At 35.5% G+C, this 23531-nt stretch overlaps 1 protein-coding gene across 1 annotated transcript in view; it reads left to right on the top strand.

The window, feature by feature from the left end:
• The window catches only part of LOC149539439 (aspartate aminotransferase, cytoplasmic isozyme 1-like), a 40562-nt gene extending 35326 nt beyond the window's left edge, over window positions 1–5236 (top strand). The window contains exons 3-12 of the mRNA XM_089800675.1: window positions 2438–2499; window positions 2608–2691; window positions 2794–2893; window positions 3047–3167; window positions 3280–3443; window positions 3591–3728; window positions 3880–4001; window positions 4079–4173; window positions 4286–4406; window positions 4876–5236. Coding sequence (XP_089656801.1) covers window positions 2438–2499; window positions 2608–2691; window positions 2794–2893; window positions 3047–3167; window positions 3280–3443; window positions 3591–3728; window positions 3880–4001; window positions 4079–4173; window positions 4286–4406; window positions 4876–4960 — 1092 coding nt within the window. The 3' untranslated portion in view covers window positions 4961–5236. The remainder of the gene's footprint in view (window positions 1–2437; window positions 2500–2607; window positions 2692–2793; window positions 2894–3046; window positions 3168–3279; window positions 3444–3590; window positions 3729–3879; window positions 4002–4078; window positions 4174–4285; window positions 4407–4875) is intronic.
• The last annotated feature ends 18295 nt before the right edge of the window (window positions 5237–23531 follow it).

Here is a 23531-nt window from a genome sequence, read left to right as displayed (position 1 = left end):
TTCTTTGATCAAGCGACGCTTGTAAAGAGCATTGCAACCCCTAACATTGCATGTAAGGACCTTCATGGCTGCCCCTTCATGTTTCCATCATCCTCCAATAGTTGTTGAATGGATTTCCTACCCCTGGATTGTTGGCTACCCAAGTTTGCTTTAGCAGATTTAGATGTGGACTGTTTGATAGTTCTATTTTCTAAGATATCTACCTCATCAACCGAATCCTCAATGGAAGCAAGCTCCTCCTTAGATCCTACTTTCGATGCCGCCCTGCCATTGTGCTTGGCAGGGGACATGTGTATGTCAATCAAGGAACCTGCATCCATCTTAGGGACTTGACTAGTCGGAATCGAAGGATCTTTAGGGATGTCATGAGCCCCATGAACCTCATCCATGGATCCTTTCTCAATCTCATCATTAGGAGACAAGGTCACAATAATGTTAGCCAAATTTGGCCCATGCACCAGGGGAAATGCCATCCTTTCTTGAGTGCCATTGTCCTCCTCTATTTGGAACAACCGTCGTTCTTGAAGGGCACTAAACTAAACTCACTGCTAGTAATTGTGTATTGACATTACTGGCCAAGATAGTGGCGAATTTCGGGGGATTATCCTCAGGTCTTGGAACACCATGGAAGGTTAAATGAGAAAAACAGGTTCAAAGGCTGTAGCTCCAAGTGGTTAACATTATTTCTTGACCCATCTACTTGCAGATGCTCTGAGGCCTTAGCCAATTTCTCCTCCAACATTCATTCTTCCTTCCCCTTACCCTTCTGCAAGATCATACACTCCCTTTTGTTATGCCCCCAATCCTTACAGGCTTTGCATTTTTCCATTATCTCTTTCACTTCCAAATCTTGCCGCCAAAAAACTTTGGAGGTTCAGATTTCAGTAGCCTTTGGTAGGAGAGGATTTGGCTTCCACAATACACAGATCCTCGCATACATTCTGAGATCATCCTTGGCAATGGTCTCATCCGATTTGATGTAGGTTCCAAGCTTATCTCCAATAGATTTGAAAATCTCTTCCTTCCAGTATTCATTGGGCAAATTGTACAAGCAGATCCACATTGGCATTTCCTCAATCGATGCTTGTTTAGGGTTGAAATTGGGGACCCAATCCTTAATATAAAAACCCATACCACTCATCAAAAAAGGGCGATTGTAGAGGATTCTAGCTTTTTCTTGCACTGTGCCTGTGATCACCAGAAAGAATCCGTTGGGAAGAGTTTTCAGGCTAAAATGGGTTCGCGACTCATCGTCATTCCATTTTCTGATCGTGGGATAGGCAGGCCAGCCCCCTCCCCACTTCATGAAGAATGCTGTAGATCTCAACAAACTTACGGAGTCCTTCCAAGCCTCTGAATCAATGCTTATGTCCACAACCCTATTGTCTGAAGTAGCCGGGTCATCTTTCGTGATTGACAGCTGTGCGATATCCATCCTTGGCTGCCACATCTTCATCTCTACTTGTTTGAGGCCTCCAAAGACTCCATTAATTTTTTTAGAGAAACCCAGTGGTTGTGATCCGAACCCTGTTGCTTTTTTGAATTTCCACCCAAATCCGATCTCCTGAAACCATCATATCCACAGGCAGGGCCTCTGAAACAGGGGGCTTGCCAAGGGACATGTGGACCAAACCTGCCAGATGTTCTGTCAGACACTCGACATCCAAACCCTTGACCCCTTGAAACCTGCGCGCCTTTGGCGCTCCCCTTTGCACTCCATCACTGTATCAATATCTTTATATATATTAAATAAGCAGTTTTGTGTACTTAATAAATATAACATAAGTAGAATTTAAAGAAAGTAAAGAACAGAAAAAAATACTGAGTAAATAAATGACTGAATCTACTATGTATTTGATAAATAAAATGGCTGAAAGCCATGTATTTCACTAAAAAACAAATATTGGAAGTAATTTAATTTTTGAATAACTATACAATGAAATATGTAGTAAATACCTTATATAAATTAGTTTTCAAATAAAATAAAACAAATACTCGCATAGATATCTTAAAAGTTAAATACATATATCTAAAAGATGCCAAGAGACATCAATATGAAGACATCTATAGTGCATCTGTTACAACTTTTTTATGATAGATAGGTGTCTTGAGATTGGTATCTCTTGGAATATTTTAGCTAGAAGTATTTAAGATATCTATGCTAGTAAGCAGTCTTATACTGTTTTCTCGAGTTTATATATTTTAAAGCTTAGATGTGTGAAGTTTTTGAACATAAGTAGTTGGCATAGAAGTTTGACTTTAAATATTATATAATGTTAATTTATCATAAGCACATAAAAGGTGTTCTATCTGATTTTTAGTGTCAATGTAGTGCTAATGGTAAGCACAGTTGGCCATATTCTCAAAGCTTATTAAGAGGATCATCTAATTCTGATTGCATATCTGATTTTTCTTGAGTGTTGTTTCTGCATTTTAGGAAGGAAAACCTCTTATTCTGAACGTTGTCAGGCAAGCAGAGGAGCTCTTAATTCAAGACAGGCATGTAGTTTGATGGACGTTCAACTTCTGTAGTCGTCTGTGCACTTCTGAATGTACAAATATTTTTGCTCAAGGCTCCTATGTTTGACCAATTATGCTTTTGCACAGGTCGCAATATAAGGAGTACTTGCCTATAACAGGTCTTGCAGAATTCAATAAGCTTAGTGCAAAGCTGATTCTTGGCAATGACAGGTGAAAGCTTTCTAAGTAGAGAGCTTATCCTTTGGTGAATATGGAACAGAAGAAATCTTAGTATCATAATTTATCTCATAAATTGATTTTTTGTATCAACAGTCCAGCTATACAAGAGAAAAGGGTTACCACTGCACAGTGTTTGTCTGGAACAGGTTCCCTTAGGGTCGGAGCTGAGTTTTTGTCAAGGCACTATAGCCAAGTAGGTATTCATTCTCAATAAATGCAAAAGCATTGTATTAGTGGTGGGCGACAATAAATGCAGTAAACAACAATCAATTCTATTACCTTGTGCTATGAATGCTATGTATATAAAGTTCATTTTATCATTTGAGATGTACTGGTGTCCTTGCAGCGTTTAATCTATATTCCTGTACCTACATGGGGCAACCATCCCAAGATCTTCAATCTTGGAGGGTTGGGTGTAAATACCTATCGTTATTATGATCCAAGAACCCGGGGGCTTGATTATCAAGGTATTTTTCTTTTTTATATTATGTCACGAGTGATAAATTTTGAGCTATAAAAAACTGTTAGGTAATTTACAGATTGACAAATATTTGATCCATCTTTCTGTACTTCTGACAGGCATGCTTGAAGACCTACAGGCAGCTCCATCTGGCGCCATTGTTCTTCTCCATGCATGTGCTCATAATCCCACTGGAGTTGATCCCACCCAAGAGCAGTGGGATGGAATCCGTCAATTAATTAGAAGTAAAGATCTACTGCCATTTTTTGATAGTGCCTATCAGGTAATCCATTCAATAGATGGTTTTTAGAATTTTGTTTTTCCATTAAGAACTATATTAGAAATGGTATTGAAATCAAAGCATACATATGCTTCAGACTCCTAACTCTGCATAGAACACAATGATTGACTTTCCAAACTTCCAATTTAGGGATTTGCCAGTGGAAGCCTCGATGCAGATGCATACTCTGTTCGTTCATTTGTAGCAGATGGTGGTGAATGCCTTGTTGCTCAGAGTTATGCTAAAAATATGGGGCTGTATGGAGAGCGTGTAGGGGCTCTTAGCATTGTAAGAAATTAATACACCCATGTTGAACTCGTCAAATTCGTCATATGTTCTTGAATATCATGAGCATTGAAGGTTCAGTGGCCAGATTAAGTTCTTGAAAGGGAAAAGGTAGTTACTGTCAATATGTGCTTTGGGTTCTATGTTGTTTCAGATATGTAGAAGTGAGCATGTAGCAAAAAGAGTTGAAAGTCAATTGAAGCTTGTTATTCGGCCAATGTATTCAAGCCCTCCAATTCATGGTGCTTCAATAGTAGCAGCCATACTGGGTGACAGGCATGTATTTCATGCATTCACATCTGCTCTAGTATAACAATATTTAGGAGGATGGTGATAATATCATTTTTTTGCAGGAATCTTTATCATAATTGGACTATTGAATTGAAAAACATGGCAGATCGCATTATTAGCATGCGCCACCAGCTGTATAATGCTCTGAAAGCCCGGGGTAATTACCTATCAAGACTTTGATCTTTATAATGGACCAGTTTCAAGCGCTGATGCCCCATTATATGCCTTTGGTAAATTCCTCTTCTAAACAACATTGTTTTACCCTGCAGGGACTCCTGGAGATTGGAGCCACATCATAAAGCAAATTGGAATGTTCACTTTTACTGGCTTAAATAAAGATCAAGTTAGATTCATGACAGCAGAGTACCATATTTATATGACGTCTGATGGGTCTCTCTCTCTCTCTCTCTCTCTCACACACACACACACACACACACAGCCTGCTTTAGGAGATTTGAATGTTCATTTGACTAGGTTGAATTAAAAATCAAGTCAGACTTATGGCAGTCCATATTTATATGGCATATGATGGTTTCCTCTCTCTCCTTTTCCCTCTCCGTCAATCCCTCTCTCGGGTTCTCTGTGTTTCTATGTTTGTGACTCATTTCCTTTCTTCAGAGTTCATGGATTTTCTGTTCCTTGGTTGTGTATCTTTCAGTGGTTCATATGCATTTTCACATTCAGTCTTTCTGTGTGCGTGCGCGCGTAATTTGAACCCTTTTTCAAAGTTGTATGATATCTTGGTTGTGTAGCTATGGATGATCACTATGCATTTTCCCTTTTTTTTTTTCAGTACAACAAAAGTAGATTTTAATACAAACAGTCAAATATACTTATTGGAATTTACTTTTGCATGCAGGCGTATAAGTATGGCAGGCCTGAGTTCAAAAACAGTTCCACACCTTGCAGATGCCATTCATGCTGCTGTCACCCGTGCAGGGTAGCTGCAATATTTACCATTTACTAAATTTTGGAGCACAACATACAAAAGGCCTAAATCTGCAAAATGATTTTCTTGATAAAAGCTGCAGAAATTATGATGTTTCCTTTCCTTTTTACATTGTGTTGTTCCATACGATGGATATAATTGAGTGTAAACTATCACCTTAGGAAAAATAAGAACGGCGGAAACATTCTACTATATTACTCCTGATGCACTGTGTCTAAATATTATATTTTGTCAGTAGATTATTAAAGTTTGGAAATTATTATTTGTCTTCTACGAATGCTGCATTGCAATTACATAACATCTTCCATGCCGATAATTTTGTCTCCATGGCATTTGTCAAATCAGATTTTGACATATCCGGTGGGAAATCACAGGTTCTATTTGGTTTATTGTGATTACTCGTTGATATGTTCTGTTGTTGACGTAAAGTAATTGAAATGGCCTGTTAGCTTTGTTGCTTAGCTCCTGTCAAAGTTCCGTCTTTGTTAGTGTGAATTATTCTTGGGAGTGAAATGGAGTGCTTGCTTTCATATCACCTTTCCTATGGAGATTTTCTTGAGTATAAATACAACTGTATTGTATTATAAAGGGGATATTAGGGCATTACAATGTGAAGCTTGTTGCTTGTTTTTAAACTTGATTTGAATGACATAAGATGAGTCTTATTACAATCAAAATCTAGAATAAATGTAAGCATTGGAACCTTAATATATTGTAATATGATTTACTAGGTTCACCCTGAATTTCTCTGCAAGGTACACACATTTAAACGCAAAACAATTGTTTGAGAAGAGAGCAGAGATATTGAAGTTATTTTCTTGGTAGATGGTGATGAATATGCCTCAATTATGGTGAGCACTTCAAGAAAATTATCCAAACTTAGTGTGATGCAGAGGCATAGGGAAACATAGGTTTTATTAGCCACAACCCACAACAAACCCTACTACTCTTCTTTCAACAACCACTAGTCCCTCATTCAGATCATACAATACTTCATAGAGACCTCTTTTAGACTCCAAGATTCCTATATTTCCACTAATTGAAAATTTGTGTGACAAGATACTAGGAACTGACCCCTTTTTTCTATCCTCTTTCCAGCTATGTGGCAAATCCTAAACTCAATGGTATAGCCATGGATTGGCTATTAGACAAACATAATTCCCCAATTGGATTCAACCTGCAATGGTTTCAAATCCCATTTTTTCCTTCACAAGGTTTTCCTTATACTCTAGGCCTAATCAAGACCTTCAATTAGCCCTCCTAACTCACCTTTTTGCTTCTTGCTCAATTTTTTTCTAAACACCCCTATGAACAAATCACATATTTTGACACCCTTTTGGGAGAAGTACAAGAATTCAGAGTTTTGGGTTTGGGGCCCTCCTTTGACTTGCTCAACTTGTACTAGTGCATAATAAGCCTCGTAAACCTAACTGGGGCAATTGCAAAGCAACTCCACTTATTTGTTACAATCATTTTGAACCATCTCTTGGAAAAGTGCTGCCACAACTGAAGAACATGAATTCCAACACTCAATCATACCTATACAAATTCCTTTGCATTCTATGTGGAGTTTATCTCATTCCAATGGCCAGTCACATCGAGATGCCTAGCTAGGGATTAATTGTTCGCCTAACTACACTAAGATTCCTAAATGAATCTTTTAAAAACTTAAAGTACACCCCCTTTTCTTGTGTTTTTGCTACGGCTTTTGAATTCTTGTAGTTAAAACTCAAGAAAGGGGCATTTTTTGTTCAATTTCTAACCCAATCTCACAAAATCCAAATTATCTTCCTTCAAAATCAACCAATCTTCACCAAATTAACTATAGAAGAAAGGTGGTAACTATGGTGTTTCCATTTGCAACTCCGATCGCTTTGTCTGCATGGGCGATTGCTCTTGATTTTGCTTTTGTGCAAGCCTCAATGTGAACCTCTTCCTTGGGTGTGGATGGTGTTGGGTTAGGCTCGGCAGCTCCCATGTTTACCTCTTTTGCTCCTGACTCCATCCTTCACAGCATTGCCCTAGACAAGATTCAAACTCAGTCCTCTCACGCCCTTGCCTTTGGGGCTAGTTTTGGTGACTCCTCTGCAGCTATTCTTGTTGGGGTAGCTTTTTCTTTGAGTAGTGGTGATGCAGGTAGATTTTCCATATCTTATGCTAATGTAGTTGCTTATGCGGCCGACATTGGTGGTGGCTTTGGCAGTCAAGCTGTGCATTCGAGACTTTGGGATGCTATGCCTAGTTGTTGTAAGTAACCTGATTATGCTTGATTTAGGGTCTGAGATTGCTAATGATATCTCCACTTATGTGGATGGCTTCTCTTCCACTGTTGCTATTTTTCATTTCAAATGGTTCTTGCCCTCTCTGTGGGATCTGCACACTTGGATCACCTGTACTTGGGAGCCCCTCATTTCAGAAATTGCCCAGATTTACCCTGTGGCAAGGGGTTTTTTCATTGTGAAATTCGCTACTACTGAAGATAGAAATGTCATCCTATGCCATGATTTCTCATGGGGGAGAAGTTCCCCTTGCTGGCTATACCTTAGTATAAAGATTTTGACCCATCGACAGAATCCTTTAATAAAATCTCATTGTGGGTTAGACTGTTGAATCTTCCCCTTCACCTCTGGCTGGATTCAGTCTTGAAGGCGGTGGGGGAGGCCCTCGGGGACTTCTTGTTGGTTGATACTGTGTCTTCCAATGTGTTTTGGATGATGTATGCTCGCATCCTTGTGGAGATTGACATCTCCAAAGGACTCCCTGAAAAGATTAAGTTGGTCTCCCCTTTTGGCTCTTGGATTCAGCTTTTTGATTATGAGGGTATCCCCTTCCGATGTAGTAAATGCCACAGTACCAGCCACCTTGATGCCCGATGCTCCTCTGATAAATCTAAACTGAAGAAGTCACCTACTTGGTGGAAAGGGGTTTCAGATGATCACTACATGGTTCAGAAAGCCTCCACTATTGGAGATAGTGACTCATCTTAGGACACTTTGGTGGTGGATTCAATGGTTGTTGATGGTACAAATGTCGCCTCAACAGTGTTGACCTCTTCTGTTCTTCCTCCTTTGGAGACTGTCATTGGTGTTTCGACTATAGTCCCTCTTGTGGCTCTGTCTTTGGATGTTGCTACTTTACTTTCTTTTGATGTGGCTCAGATTTCTCCCAAGCCATAGGGTTTTGGGGGCTGGCTATGGTGTTGATGACTTTGCATGGCAAAAGGCTGTTGGTATGGTGGAGGATACTTGGACAACAGTTAAAGGAAAAAAGGTCAAGTCCACCAATCCAACTTTTGATATGGCATTACGTTCTCAAAAGAAGGGACTGAAAGGGAAAATCTTGAGTCCCTATCCCGTTTTGGCTCTCCTAGCTTTTTTGGCCTGTTGTTCTTTGTAGTTTTAACATGGTTAGGGACTTATTATCTATTTCTTTTTTAACCATGGGGTTTTAGGTGCCTGGTCAAAACCTGTTTTTTTGGCTATGGTGTACTGTGTTATCTATGTTGCCACCATGATCACTTGGTTCTTTGGCGACCTATTCCACCTATGGGTTGTAGTATTGTTTGGGTTGGGCTACACTGAAATATTTTTCAATTTGTAAAAAGAGTTTTAGACTCTCTTCAAAACCTATTTTCCTTAATCAAAAACTATAGAAGAAAGGTAATTAGAATATCTATGCATTACGTGGGGGTTGAGGTTTTTGTGAATCTGTATAACTAAATGGTAGCAATTGGAACATTGGAATTTATAGGGAAAACAATAAAATGCTAATTATTCACGAGCAAATCTTCAAAACTACATCCAAATTGACCCAAAGGTCTTCAAATAGACACTACTCAAGTTCTCGACCAAATTTTGAGCTTCCATGAACATTGAGAGAAGTTGATCTTTGGATTTCAAAAAGTTGCTAATGTTGTCACAAAGTTGTCAAGCAATTTTGTGAACTTTTACATCAAATTGCACCTTTTGCATTTTTGTATCTTATGACTTCTAATTCATCTCAAGTTGTTCCTATAAAGTTAAAAACATCCTAAGAACTTATCTATACTAGCTTATCATATATAATGTTGAGAGTAATCATTATCGAGGTGCCTATTTTTATTTAATCCTAAGTTTATTTTAATCAAAATTGGGATTTATGAAAATAAAAATAGGCACCTTGAGAACGATTATTCTCGACATTATGTGTGTGTGTGTGTGTGTGTGTGTAAGCTAGTGGCAGTGACGACGCAATAGGAAAAACATTTACTTTTTATTTATATTTTGATAAGGTTATTATAAAATTGTTAATTAATTTTAATTAGAGTTGTATACAATTACTATAAAATTATGCTTCAAATTTAAAAAAAAAAAATTAATTTATGGAGTTTAATTTAGATTAAAAAAAAGTAATTTTATTTTTGGCATATTGTAATGTAAAATGTTATAGTCAAACATAGATATATGGTTAGGGACAAAGTTACCATTACAGTTAATGTTAACCTTAGGGATATAATAAGGGTTAGGGTTAGCATTAGGGTTAGGGCTAGAGTTAGGGTTAGGGTTTGAGTTATGGTTAAGGTTAGGGTTAGAGTTATGGTTATGGTTATTGTTAGAGTTATAGTTAAGGTTCATATTAGAGTTATGTTTATGGTTAAGGTTAGGGTTAGAGTTATGGTCATGGTTAAGGTTAGGGTTAGAGTTATGGTTATGGTTAGGGTTAGTGTTATAGTAAGGCTAGGGTTAGGGTTTGAGTTAGGGTTAAGGTTAGAGTCAAGGTTAGGGTTTGGGTCAGGATTAAAGTTAGGGTTAGGGTTATTATAGGGCTCGAGTTAGGATTATTATAGGAATAGGGTTTGGGTTTGAGTTAGGGTTAAGCTTAGATTTAGGATTAGTGTTGGGGTTTTAGTTAGGATTAAAGTTAGGGTTAGGGTTAGGGTTAGAGTCTAATTATGGTAGAGTTAGATTTAGGGTTAGAGTTAGGGATAGAGTTATGTTTATGGTTAAGTTTAGGGTTAGAGTTATGCTCATGGTTAAGGTTAGGGTTAGACTTATGGTTATGGTTAGGGTTAGGGCTTGAGTGATGGTTAAGGTTCTAGAGTTATGGTTAGGGTTAAGTTTTGAACCAGGATTAAAGTTAGGGTTAGGGTTATGGTTAGAGTCCAATTATGGTAGAGTTAGATTTAGGGTTAGAGTTAGGGACAAATTAATTTTTATGGTTAAGGTTAGTGTTAAGGTTAGGGTTAGGGTTAGAGTTAGAGTTAGGTTTAACATTAGGATGAAAATTAGGGTGAGGGATAGGGTTTGAATTAGAGTTAGGGTTCTTGTTAAGGTTAGGTTTACAATTAGAGCTAGAGTTAGGGTCAGGGTTAGAGTTACAGTTAGGGTTAAGGTTAGGTTTAAAATTAGAGTTAGAGTTGGGATTAGGATTAGGGTTAGAATTAGGGTTACAAATATAGTTAGGATTAGAGTTAGAGTTAGGGTTAGGGTAAGGGTAAGAATTAGGGTGAGGGTTAGAATTAGGGTTACAAATACAGTTAGGGTTAGTGTTAGGGTTAGAATAAGAGTTAGGGTTAGGGTTAGAGATAGAGTTAGAATAAGGGTTGGAGTTAGAGTTAGAGTTAGAGTCAGGGTTATATTTTGGGTTAGAAATAAGGTTAGGATTAGAATTAGTGAATTAGTGTTAGAGTTAGGGTTAGGGTTAGTGTTAGGGTTATGGTTAGGGTTAGCATTAGGATTAGGGTTACAATTAGAGTTAGAGTTAAAATTAGAGTAGTGTTAGTGTTAGTGTTAGTATAAGAGTTAGAGTTAGAATTAGAGTTAGAATTATCATTAGAATTAGAGTTAGGGTTCAAGTTAGAGTTAGAGTTAGAGATAGAGATAGAGTTGTGGTTAGGGTTAGGGTTAAAGTTACCTGATTAGATTTAGGGTAAGAGTTAGGGTTGGGATTAGGATTAGAATTAGGGTTAGGGTTAGAGTTAGAGTTAGAGTTATATATAGTGTTAGGGTTAGGATTAGGGGTAGGTTTATAGTCAAAGTTAGGGTAAGGGTTAATATTGGGGTTAGGGTTACAAAAAGAGTTAGAGTTAGAGTTAGGGTTAGAATTAGTTAGAATTAGGGTTAGGGTTAGGGTTAGATTTAGTGGGAGGATTTGAGCTAGAGTTAGAATTAGAATTAGCACAAGCGTTAGAGTTAGAGCTAGGGTTAGAATTAGGGCTAGGATTATGGTTAGCATAAGGGTTATGGTTAGAGTTAGGGTTAGGGTTATAATTAGTGTTAGTTTTAGTATTAGTGACAGTGTTAGTGTTAGGGTTAGAATTGGGGCTAGAATTGAGGCTAGGGTTAGGCTTAGTGTTAGGGTTAGAATTAGAGTTAGAGTTAGGGATCAAGTTAAAGTTGGAGATAGAGTTGGGGTTAGGGTTAGATTTAGGGTTAGGGTTGGAGTTAGGGTTAGATGTAGGTTTAGAGTTAGAGTTAGGGTTAGAATTAGGATTGGGTTTATGATTAGAATTGGGGTTAGGATTAGAGTTAGAGTTACATATAGTGTTAGGGTTAGGATTAGTATTATATATAATGTTAGGATTAGGATTATGGGTAGGATTAGAGTTAGAGTTAGGGTTAGTGTTAGGGTTAAAATTAGACTTAGAGTTATAGTTAGAGTTAGGGTTAGGGTTAGAGTTAGAGTTAGGGTTAGAGTTAGAGTTAGGGTTAGGGTTAGAATTAGGGGTAGGGATAGGGTTAGGGTTAGAGATAGAGTTAGGGTTAGAGTTAGAATATAAGTTAAAATTAGGGTTAGATTTAGGGTTAGATTTAGGGTTAGAATTAGTGTTAGAGTTAGAATTAGAGTTAGGATTAGAGTTATAGTAAGGCTTAGGGTTAGGGCTAGGATTAGGGTTAGGGTTAGAATTAGCATTAGATTTAGGATTATAAAGGGTTAAGGTTAGGGTTAGGGGAGAATTAGAGTTAGGGTTAAAATTAGAATTATCTAGTTAGAGTTAGAGTTAGAGTTAGGGTTTGTGTTATTATTGCAGTTAAGTAATTTTTGGGTTACTAATCATATTATAGTTGATGTTAGTGCTATTATTACACTTTACCTTGGTGTTAGGATAACTGACAGGTTATATTTTAATGTGGGTTAGTTCTATTATAGTGCCCATGATTAGTGCTATTGTGATACAAGTTATTGACCTTTTTAATAATGTAATCCCTCCCCCCACCTCTCTCTCTAACTACACCCATAATATCTCCCCCTACTATCTAAATATACCCTCTCTCTCTCTAGTCTCTAGATATGCCCCCTAATCCATCTCTCTAATCTCTAGATACTGTTGGATATAATTGTTAATTGTGTATTGTCTTTGATGTTACACAAATGTCATATCAGTCATCAGACAGAGTCTACCAAGCTCAGATGGTTAGCAAAGCAATTTACAGTGTCTACCGAACGTTCCTAAACAACACAAAGGAAAGTTAGCTCTTACCGAGCTCACTCGGGCATCAAAGGATTTTGTAGCAGAAAGTTAATGTTAACCGAGCTCCCAAGGTTAACAAAGGGAAAGTCAATAACTATTGAGTTCACTCGGTCATCGAAGAGAAAGTTAGCTTTTACCAAGCTCACTCGATAAGCAAAGGAAGGTTAGCTTTTACCGAGCTCACTCGGTAAACAAAGGAAGGTCAGTGTTTACCAAGTTAACTCAGTCTCCAGAGGAAGTTGCAAGGTTTGCAGTGTTTACCAAGCTTCACTTGGTTAACACTAGGAAAACCATTCTGGAGCAGTGGTCACCGAGCTGGGTCGGGTAGCAAAGAATTTTATTGTTCTAAAGAATTAAGTTTAATTGTTTTGTGCAACCGACTGATTTAATGTTTTTCAGTTGTTGTAACTTGTAATTGAGCTGACTTGACAATCTATAAGGTATATATGAAAGGTCAAGTTGTGAATTCATAAGATGTAAGAGTGTGGATGCATAAGAGTGCGAATGTATGAATGAGCGAATATTGAATATATGAGTGAATGTTGAGGAAGGATTAAATATCCTTATGAAGCTGCAAAGTTGTATTCAATCAGTGAGGATCTAGTAAAGCAGAACAAAGATCTGTATTTAGCAAAGATAAGTTGCATATATTTCAGATCACTTCATTGTTGCTTTCTAATCATTGTAATAGTGATTCAAAACCTCTTAACAGAGTTGGTTTGACAGCCATTTTGTAAATCCTCTAATAAGGTGACAATTCAGTTGAATTGTTTTAAAGACCTCTGACAAGGCCACTTCTAACAGGGTGATTAAATCCTCTAACATGGTCACACCTGTATACACTAATCTAATGTGCTAGAAATACTAATTAATGAAAGCATTTACACATTAAACTAACATAACATATAAGAGAGACAAAGAGAAGACAAACTCAAATGAGAATGTGAGCCATGGATAGGCTCTCTCAATGAGCTTGTTCTCTTGTTTTTGAAATGTGTCTATGTGTAGATTGGGGATGTATGCTCAATTGCTTGCCCAAAGTTGCTTCAATGGTGGAGATGGGTAAATGGCAAATTGGTAGCTTTGTAAGCTCTCAATTTGGCATTATAAGGGTATGGGTATGGATTTTGGCTCTCAAAAGGGCATGATAACTTTACTCAAATGGTTGTTCTTTTTAAATGGCTTGGGATGGGATTCAATTTATAGGCCAAGGGGTAGAGGGATGGAGGGCTTAGATGCAAGGATGGGGAGATGGTTAAGGAGGGCTAAGATGCACTCAAAGGGGAGCACATGGATTGTGCTTGTTTAGCACCAATGGGAAGGTGACACTTGTCACAAGGAGGATGAGTGTGAGAGGGTAGGGTAAAGGGTTGGTTAAAGGCATGATGAGTGGGGTTGAGTATGTAAGAGAGATGTAAGAAGAATGAGTGTGGAAGAGGGGAGAGTGTGGAAGATGGATGTAAGAGTCATGAGTGGGCTTGTAAGAGTCTTTCATGTTTTGTAAGAGCACTCATGACTTGGTGGTTGGGATTTTTGAGGGGAGACTTTGATTTGGTTTAGGAAAGTCTTAAATTTGTTTAAGGAATGTGACAACATTAAGAGGTGGATTAGGCTTGGGTTTAGGATTATATTAGAGATGTTAGAGATGTGCAAGTGGATGGCATTAATGAGGGTGGGTGAGTTAGTGGCTAAGCTTGGTTAGTATGGGTGGATGGGGTGGATTAGGTTAAATGGAGGATTAGGGATAGGTTAGGGGTTTCTAGATTTGAGGATTTTATTTATCAAATAGATTTATTTAATAAATGGGGATTTTTGGAATTAGATAGAAGAATAGGATTTAATTGATAAATGATAGGTTATTTGATTTATCAATTATGACTATAGATGATTAATTAAATTAATCAGCTAGGGGATGGCAAAGGATTAATTAAATAAAAATTTAATTAATGATGCCTTTAGAGATAACTAAATAGGATTACTAAAGCGGTGTAATCAAATTTAGGTGTCTACAACACCTAACAGTGTGTTTTGTAACCTTTAACAGGGTTGGCTCCTAATAGGGCTCACTTCAGAAGAGTGAAAATTGGTAACTAGTTACTTGGTGGTTTTTCCCAAATTGGGTTTTCACGTTAAATCTGGTGTCTCTTGTGTTCATGTTATTTCTTTATGCATGCATGTTAATCACTTTAAATGCTCAATAAGTTAACTGAACATCTATCAAGTTTTAGCATTTATTTGTGTGGTTACCGAGTATCAGCAACAACTATATTTTAAGACATCTTAGAATCTGTGGATTTATTTTTGTGGTAACTGATTCACCCCTCCCTTCTCAGTTACTCCATCTCTATTTCCAACAATTGGTATCAAAGCTTTTGGTGCTTGTAGGAAAGATTTCAAGGATCTAAGCTAAAGATCAGAATGTCTTACAAGAGGGAAATTCCAAGGCTTAATAGGAATAACTTCTCAGCATGGCAAGGGTTGATGAGACTTCATCTAGCTTCTATTGGAGACATAGGACTAAAATACCTTGATGAAAAATATGGAGAACCAGCCGGTACACAATCTATTAATGATATTGCTGAAAAAAAGACTCACAACATTATGATGATAGATATAGCATCTGCTCTGAGTTATGAAGAATTCGATGATAGCAAAGATTGCAAATCTGCCTTTGAAATGTGGGAAAAGCTGAAAGAGATCTATGGAGGAGATGATAATGTTAGAAGAGCCAAAGCAGAAAGTCTGAGAGGACAATTTGATCAAATGAGGATGAGAGAGGATGAAAACATTGCAAAATATGTTGAAAGAGTTAAAGCATGTGTCAGTGCAATCAAAGCTTCTGGAGGAGATATCAGTGAAGAGACAGTTATAAGTAAAGTTCTCAGAACTCTACTTCCCATTTATGCAATCAGAGTTTCTGCAATTCAAGAAAGAAGATGTGAAGCAAATCACAAGATAAATCTACAGGCTATAGTTGGAAGATTTACTGCATTTGAACTGGACAACTTTGATAATTATGTTCCAGCTTCCAAGAGAATTGAATCAGCATTTGAAGCTAAACTTTCACTCAAGGAGAAAGGCAAAAAGAAATCTCAGTCAGAAAGTGAAGATGAATCAAACCAAAGTTCTGACAGTGATCTTGAAGTAATTGAAGCCCTTCTAGCAAGGAAATATTCTAGAGGTAGAGGAAAATACAAAGGTAAAGTACCCTTAATCTATTTTTCATGTGAAGAAGTTGGTCATATTGCTGCTAGGTGTCCAAACAAGTAGAATAAAGATGAAAAGAAAGATCACAAATGGAATGGCAAGAAAGATTTCAAATCATTTAAGGATAAAGGTAAGAAAACATGTTTTATGGCTAAAGATTCTAATGATTCTAATGATGAAGAAGAAGATGAAATTGTCTACATTGCTGCGAAAGATGAATCTGATAATGATGAGAAAATGACACTCATTTCTCATATGAGCAAAAATGATACATGGATCATAGATAGTGGTTCTCATCACATGACTGGTGACAAAACTAAGTTTGAATACTTTGAAGACTACGATGGTGGCAATGTAAGATTTGGTAACAATGAATCTTGTTGTATAAAAAGAAGAGGAAGAATCTCTCTAACCCAGGAACTTATATGTGATAATGCCTATTGGGTAGAAGGACTAAAGCATAATTTGTTAAGTGTGGCACAACTACTCAATAATGGAATCAAAGTAGAATTCATGCATGGCAAAGCAAGACTGTTGGATGGCAAAGAAAAATTGATTGGATTAGGTACTCAAACTAAAGGTAACTTGTTCTATCTTGAACTAGGTGAATGTTCATGTTTTATTGCTCAAGTAGAAGAAAGTTGGTTATGGCATAAAAGGTTGTGTCATGTAAATTTTGATCATTTGGTAAAAATAAGCAAATTCAATAAGAGGCATTCCTAACATAAAGAAACCTGAGGTCGGTCTATGCAAAAATTGTCAGATTGGAAAGATGGGAAAGACTAGTTTTAAAAGTAAAAACTATCAGTCTGAAGATATATTAGAAATTGTGCATACTGATTTATGTGGACCCATTGGAATTGAAAGCTATACTGGAGAAACATTTTCATTCTTTTTGTTGATGATTACTCAAGAATGATGACAGTCATGTATCTAAGAAACAAATTAGAAGCATTTGAAAAGTTCAAATGGTATTTGGCCAGAGTAGAAAAAGAAACAGAGAAAAGATTAAAATGCTTGAGGTCAGATAGAGGTGGAGAATTCATTTCACATGAGTTTAATAACTTTTGCATTGAAAGAGGAATCAAAAGACAGGTATCAGCCCCTGGAACACCCTAGCAAAATGGAATAGCTGAAAGAAGAAATAGATCCATCATGGATTGTGCAAGAACTTTAATGATTGAAAAGAGCATTGCTATCAAATACTGGAAGGAAGCTATCAAGATTGCAGTTTATACCTTGAACCTAGTACAGTTGAAGAAAGACTCATTCAAAACCCCCTATGAGTTATGGTATGGCTATAAACCTAATGTAAGTTACCTTAAAGTATTTGGAAATAAATGTTACATTTTGAAAGAATCTAGAAAACACAAATTTGATGTGAAAGGCGATGAAGGTATATTCTTTGGATACTCATGCAAAAGTAAGGCATATAGATGTTTAAACTTGTCTACTCACAAAGTCATAGAAAGTGCACATGTGAAAGTTGATGAGTTTGCAGAAAGGACTGAAGAAGAAAGCAAAATGGAACTAGAAGATTATAAAAGGTTTGTCTTCAGTGAACCTGATACAGTACCAGTTACATCAGAGAATCAGGAAACTTCTACTCCCGAGTCATCTATAACCGAGTTACAAGAAGTTCAAACCGAGCCACAACATATCGAGCAAATGTCTACCAAGCAAGTGTACCTATATTAGCTAAGTATGTCAGGAGATATCATTCAACAGATCAGATCATTGGAGATAAATCTGAAGGAACCATGACAAGAAATAAGTTGAAAGGTACTTGTTTACTTGCTGATTTTGAACCTAGAAATATCAAAGATGCTTTAGAAAATGATAGTTGGATTGAGGCTATGAATGAAGAAATAGAGAAAATAGAGAAAAACAAGACATGGACTCTTGTACCCAGGCCTAAAGATAAAAATGTGATTGGAACCAAGTGGGTATTTAGAAACAAGTTGGATGAAGATGGTAAGATATCAAGAAACAAAGCTAGACTAGTATGCAAAGGATATGCTCAAGAAGAAGGAATAGACTATGGAGAAACTTTTGCTTCTATTGCAAGATTGGAAGGAGTCAAAACCTTACTAGCATATGCTACTCACAAAAGATTCAAAGTTTATCAGATGGATGTCAAGTCAACATTCCTCAATGGTATACTGGATGAAGAGGTTTACATTGAACAACCTGAAGGTTTTGTTGATCCGGATAAGAAGAACATAGTCTGCAAATTACACAAGGCAGTGTACGGTCTGAAACAAACCCCTAGAGCATGGTATGAAAGATTGCATAACTATCTTATTCAGATTGGTTTTCAAAGAACTAATGATAACAATAGCTTGTATATTAAGGAAGGACCAGATAATAAGATTGTCTTGGCATAAATATTTGTAGATGATACTGTTTTCACAGGGAATGATGATCTGTGCAAAGAATTCTCAGAACAAATGAACAAGGAATTTGAAATGTCTATGTTTGGTAAGATCAAATTCTTTGTTGGTCTTCAAATTCAACAGAATAAAAATGGTATCTACATTAATCAATCAAAATACATCAAGGAGATATTGAAAAAGTTTGGAATGGAAGATTGTAAACTAGTTGGGACTCCTATGTGTACCGGATTAAAACTTACCAAGGAAGATGAATCAAAAGAAGTAGATCAAACATTGTATAGATCTATGATTGGAAAGTTGCAGTATGTAGTTCATACTAGGCCAGATATTTCCCTTGCAGTTGGTATTGTAGCAAGATTTTCAGCAAAACTAAGAGAAAATCACATGATGGCAATCAAAAGAATAATGAGATATTTGAAAGGAACTGAAGAGTATGGTTTATGGTATAAGTTTGGAGAAAAATTGGATTTGAAAGTGTTTACTGATGCTGATTGGGCAGGAAACCTTGATGACAGAAAAAGTACAAGTGGAGGTGCATTCTTTCTTGGAAAGAGGTTGGTTTCTTAGACAAGCAAAAAACAAAATTGTACATCTCAATCTACAACAGAGGCAGAGTATGTTGCTGCAGCAGTAAACTGTTCTAATATTGTTTCGTTTAAACAGTTGTTGGAAGGCATGAAGATGGAAATCAAAGAACTAGTTGTTATGTTCTGTGATAATACAAGTGCAATCAACATATCTAAGAATCCAATGATGCAATCCAAAACCAAGCACATTGCAATAAAATATCATTTTGTCAGAGAATTGGTGCAAGATAAGGAGATTAGATTGGAATATGTTCATACAAAGGAACAAATTGCTGACATATTCACAAAACTATTACCTAAGGATGCATTCTTATATCTAAGAGGTAAGTTAGGGGTCACTCCCTTATCTGAAGTTCACTAAAATAAAGTTTTAGTGATGCATCAACTCTTACTAGATTGAAGATCTATTAGTTGATGTAGCATAACCAGGAAATATTGCATATGAATCAGTACTTAAGGTACATTGAAATTCATTTGAGTTGAGTTGTCTTTGGCATGTGTTGTCAAAGAGGGAGAGTTTTACTGTCATATCTCTCTGAAATTTGTTCAAAATATAAAGAGTTTGCTATGTAATTCCTTCACAGAGGGAGATTATTGTAAGAGGAAGAGTTTTCTATCTTAGAGGGAGAATTGTTATGTTGACATGTTGTGTTGCCATATAAGAGAAAGACTTGTTTTCAAATTTCATTTCTGCTATGACATGTTGTGTTGCCATCAATGCTAAGAGGGAGATTGTTGGATACAATTTTTAATTGTGTATTGTCTTTGATGTTACACAAATGTCATATCAGTCATCAGATAGAGTCTACTGAGCTCAGATGGTTAACAAAGCAATTTACAGTGTCTACCGAACGTTCCTAAACAACACAAAGGAAAGTTAGCTCTTATCAAGCTCACTCGGGCATCAAAGGATTTTGTAGCAGAAAGTTAACGTTAATTGAGCTCTCAAGGTTAACAAAGGGAAAGTCAATAACTATCGAGTTCACTCGGTCATCGAAGAGAAAGTTAGCTTTTACCGAGCTCACTCGGTAAGCGAAGGAAGGTTAGCTTTTGTCGAGCTCACTCAATAAATGAAGGAAGGTCAGTGTTTACCGAGTTAACTCAGTCTTCGGAAGAAGTTGCAAGGTTTGCAGTGTTTACCGAGCTTCACTTGGTTAACACTGGGGAAACCATTCTGGAGCAGTGGTCACCGAGCTAGGTCGGGCAGCAAAGAATTTTATTGTTCTAAAGAATTAAGTTTAATTGTTTTGTGTAGCCAACTGATTTAATATTTTTCAGTTGTTGTAATTTGTAATTGAGCCGACTTAACAATCTATAAGGTATATATGAAAGGTCAAGTTGTGAATTCATAAGATGTAAGAGTGTGGATGCATAAGAGTGCGAATGTATGAATGAGCAAATATTGAATATATGAGCTAATGTTGAGGAAGGATTAGATATCCTTATGAAGCTGCAACGTTGTATTCGATCAGTGAGGATCTAGTGAAGCAGAACAGAGATATGTATTTAGCAAAGATAAGTTGCATATATTTCAGATCACTTCATTGTTTCTTTCTAATCATTGTAACAATGATTCAAAACCTCTTAACAGAGTTGGTTTGACAACCATTTTGTAAATCTTCTAACAAGGTGACAATTCAGTTGAATTGTTTAATAACCTCTGACAAGGCCACTTCTAATAGGGTGATTAAATCCTCTAATAGGGTCACACCTAACAGTGTGTTTTGTAACCTTTAACAGGGTTGGCTCCTAACAGGGCTCACTTCAGAAGAGTGAAAATTGGTACCTAGTTACTTGGTGGTTTTTCCCAATTGGGTTTCCACGTTAAATCTGATGTCTCTTGTGTTCATGTTATTTCTTTATGCATGCATGTTAATCACTTTAAATGCTCAATAAGTTAACTAAACATCTATCAAGTTTTAGCATTTATTTGTGTGGTTACCGAGTATCAGCAACAACTATATTTTAAGACATCTTAGGATCTATGGATTTATTTTTGTGGTAACTGATTCACCCCTCCCCTCTCAGTTACTCCATCTCTATTTCCAACAGACACACCCACTTATCTCTCTCACCCTACTTTTTAGATACTCCTCCTAATCTCTCTCTCCCTTTATACATATTCTCGCTTACAAAAAATATAATATTGTTTCTAGTTACTTGCACATATAGGGTTAGGCTAAGGTATATAAGTTGCTAAATGATTAGTATAGTCATATATAGAGTAAGAGTTAAAGTTAGGATCCAAGGTTTACTATTTCATTTATATGACTCTTGGTGTTATGGTTAGGGTTAATAAGTGGTTAAATGTTACACTAAAATAAGAGACACAATTAAGGGAAGTATGAGATTTAGGTATAGTGTTGGAATATCTAGAGTACAACTATGGTCAAATTTGGGATATATGTTATACAAATGACTCGAATAGTGGAAAAATTAATTCATGAAAGGGAAATTATAAGTCCCAACACAACAATTTAGATGATGTTAAAAGTGTGAAAGAATATATAGGAGTCAATTTTATGAAAATTATTTCTCCATGATGATATGAGAACATTATATATTGTTGAATTTTTAATAATGCTAATGCAATTTTTATTGCAATGATTAAGAATTGTAATCAATAAATATGCCTATCATTAAGGAATTTATTTATACTTATGATTTTCTTTCTTAATTAACATATTTAGTAGCCACATCCATTGAAGAAATTTTTCGTACAACAATAAATTTATTTTGTCTTGTTCTCTTCTCCATGAAAGTTATATTGAACAATGGGGAAATAAAATTGCCTATACAACTAATTAGAAGTAAAAATTTGAAACCGGAGACAAGAATGAACTATATGCAAAAAATATATCTGTGATGGTGTAAATACATGTCACATTCTCCAATGATTAGGATTCTTTTTCAACCTTTATTTGAACAATGATTGTGAAATACTTCTTTCATCATTGAGGGAAACCCATCCACTTTTGTAGATGTGTCACACATAAATTTTCATGCATCTTCCATATGCATTTCTTCCATTTCCTCAACATAGTCAATTGGAAATATTGCTTCTCTACAACTTTAATTATAGTTGTGCGCACCTCTTTAATTATTTGTAGGCATTTGTCAAACTCGATCTCGAAGAAATCATTTGAGATCATTGAAGTAGTCAGGCTCTAGTATCCAATAATATTTGATTCTCTATTTGAGGTATCCATAACTCAAATAGTAACCTGCAAACTTATAAACAAAAATCAACATATGGAAATAATTAGAATGAAAAGGTATTAATAGTTAACATAAATTCTTTCAAATGAATAATGTTCAAAATAACATAAATAAAAATCAAAACTATTTCAAATGAAATAGTTAGATTGTAATGTTTGAAATATGGTTGCATTGTCTTCCACTTTTCAATCATTACAAACATAAATATTAATAAAAATCTATATATACTATGAAAAATATTTAAATAAAACACATATATAATCTAATTAAATAATGAGAAAATATAAACTAAATATATGATTTGTTTATTTTAAATTAATCATTAACTTTAATAAAATACAAATTTTATTGATGAGGTGACCTTGCTATCCACATCAAGGATTAAATTTGATTATGAAACATTAAAAATATATATTTTTTGAAACATGCAAATATAAAACTATTATGAAACATGCAAATCTAAAATATGGAAATCAAAAGTATTTTGAAATATGCAAATCTAAAACTAATGTAAAACATGGAAATGTAAAACTAAATTGAAACATGCACATTAAAAATCTCCAAAAAAAATGTATTATCAAATATCCAAATGAAATATTTTTTGAATCCTAAATCTAAATCAAACATACAAGGCGAAACTAAATGAAACTTTAATCTACTCCTCTTCAAAAACTCTAATTTGCTCCAATAATCTCCATCTCTTCCTCCCTGTAAAAACACAAAATGAAAATGAAATGAGGAGCACTTGTTTTATAATTTATGAGAGAACCTTCATATCCCCCAATAGATGTCTTTTGACATTCCACGAATTTGTTTCAAATTCCCCCACTCCTCACAAACAAAAAAAGCATGAATGTGCATGCAAAAAAATATTTAACAAAAAGATTTTTTTTTATATTAAAATTTTTAATTAAGTTATTTTAGCCCTATTTTCTTGGGTTCTATTTTTTTGGCCTTATTTTTTCGGGTCCTATTTTTTGGGTCCTTTTTTGGCCCCTCTTTTCGGGCCCTATTATTTCAACATCCATTTGGCTTAATATTATTTTGGTTGGCTATTATTTCAAGAATTTTATTTTATTTCATAATTCAATAATGATAAAATATATACTAAATATATGATTCATCTAGTTTAAATAAATCATTAACTTTAATAAAATACAAATTGTATTGATATGGTGGCATTCTCATCTAGATTAATGATAAAATTATACTTTGAAACATGAAAATATAAATACTTAGAAACATACAAATGTAAAACTATTATGAACCATTCAAATCTAAATATGCAAACCAAAACTATTTTGAAATATGCAAATCTAAAACTAATATGAAACATGCAAATATAAAACTAATTTGAAACATGCACTTTTAAAATATGTAAATGAAAAGTATTATAAAATATATAAATCAAATAGATTTTGAATACAAATATAAATGTAAATCAAACATGCAAGACTAAACTATTAAATCCAAGCCTAAATAGTTATGAATAGAATTCTAAATCTAAATGAAACTAATTAAAATTGAAATCTAAATCAAAGTAGAATATTATAACTAATTTTGAACTTCAATTTACATCTACATCTAAATCTAAATGAAAATGTTTTAAAAAAAATAGAAATCTCACCTGCAAAAAAGTTACTCAAAAACTTCAATCTACTCCTATTCAAAAACTCCAATCTAATCCTCCAATAACCTCCAACTCTT

The sequence above is a fragment of the Cupressus sempervirens genome, chromosome 9 (genome assembly GCF_028749045.1).
Source record: "Cupressus sempervirens isolate cs-2001-9-10 chromosome 9, ASM2874904v1, whole genome shotgun sequence".
Lineage (NCBI taxonomy): Eukaryota > Viridiplantae > Streptophyta > Pinopsida > Cupressales > Cupressaceae > Cupressus > Cupressus sempervirens.
Note: the sequence above shows the minus strand (reverse complement) of the source record. Positions and strands in the feature narration are given on the sequence as shown.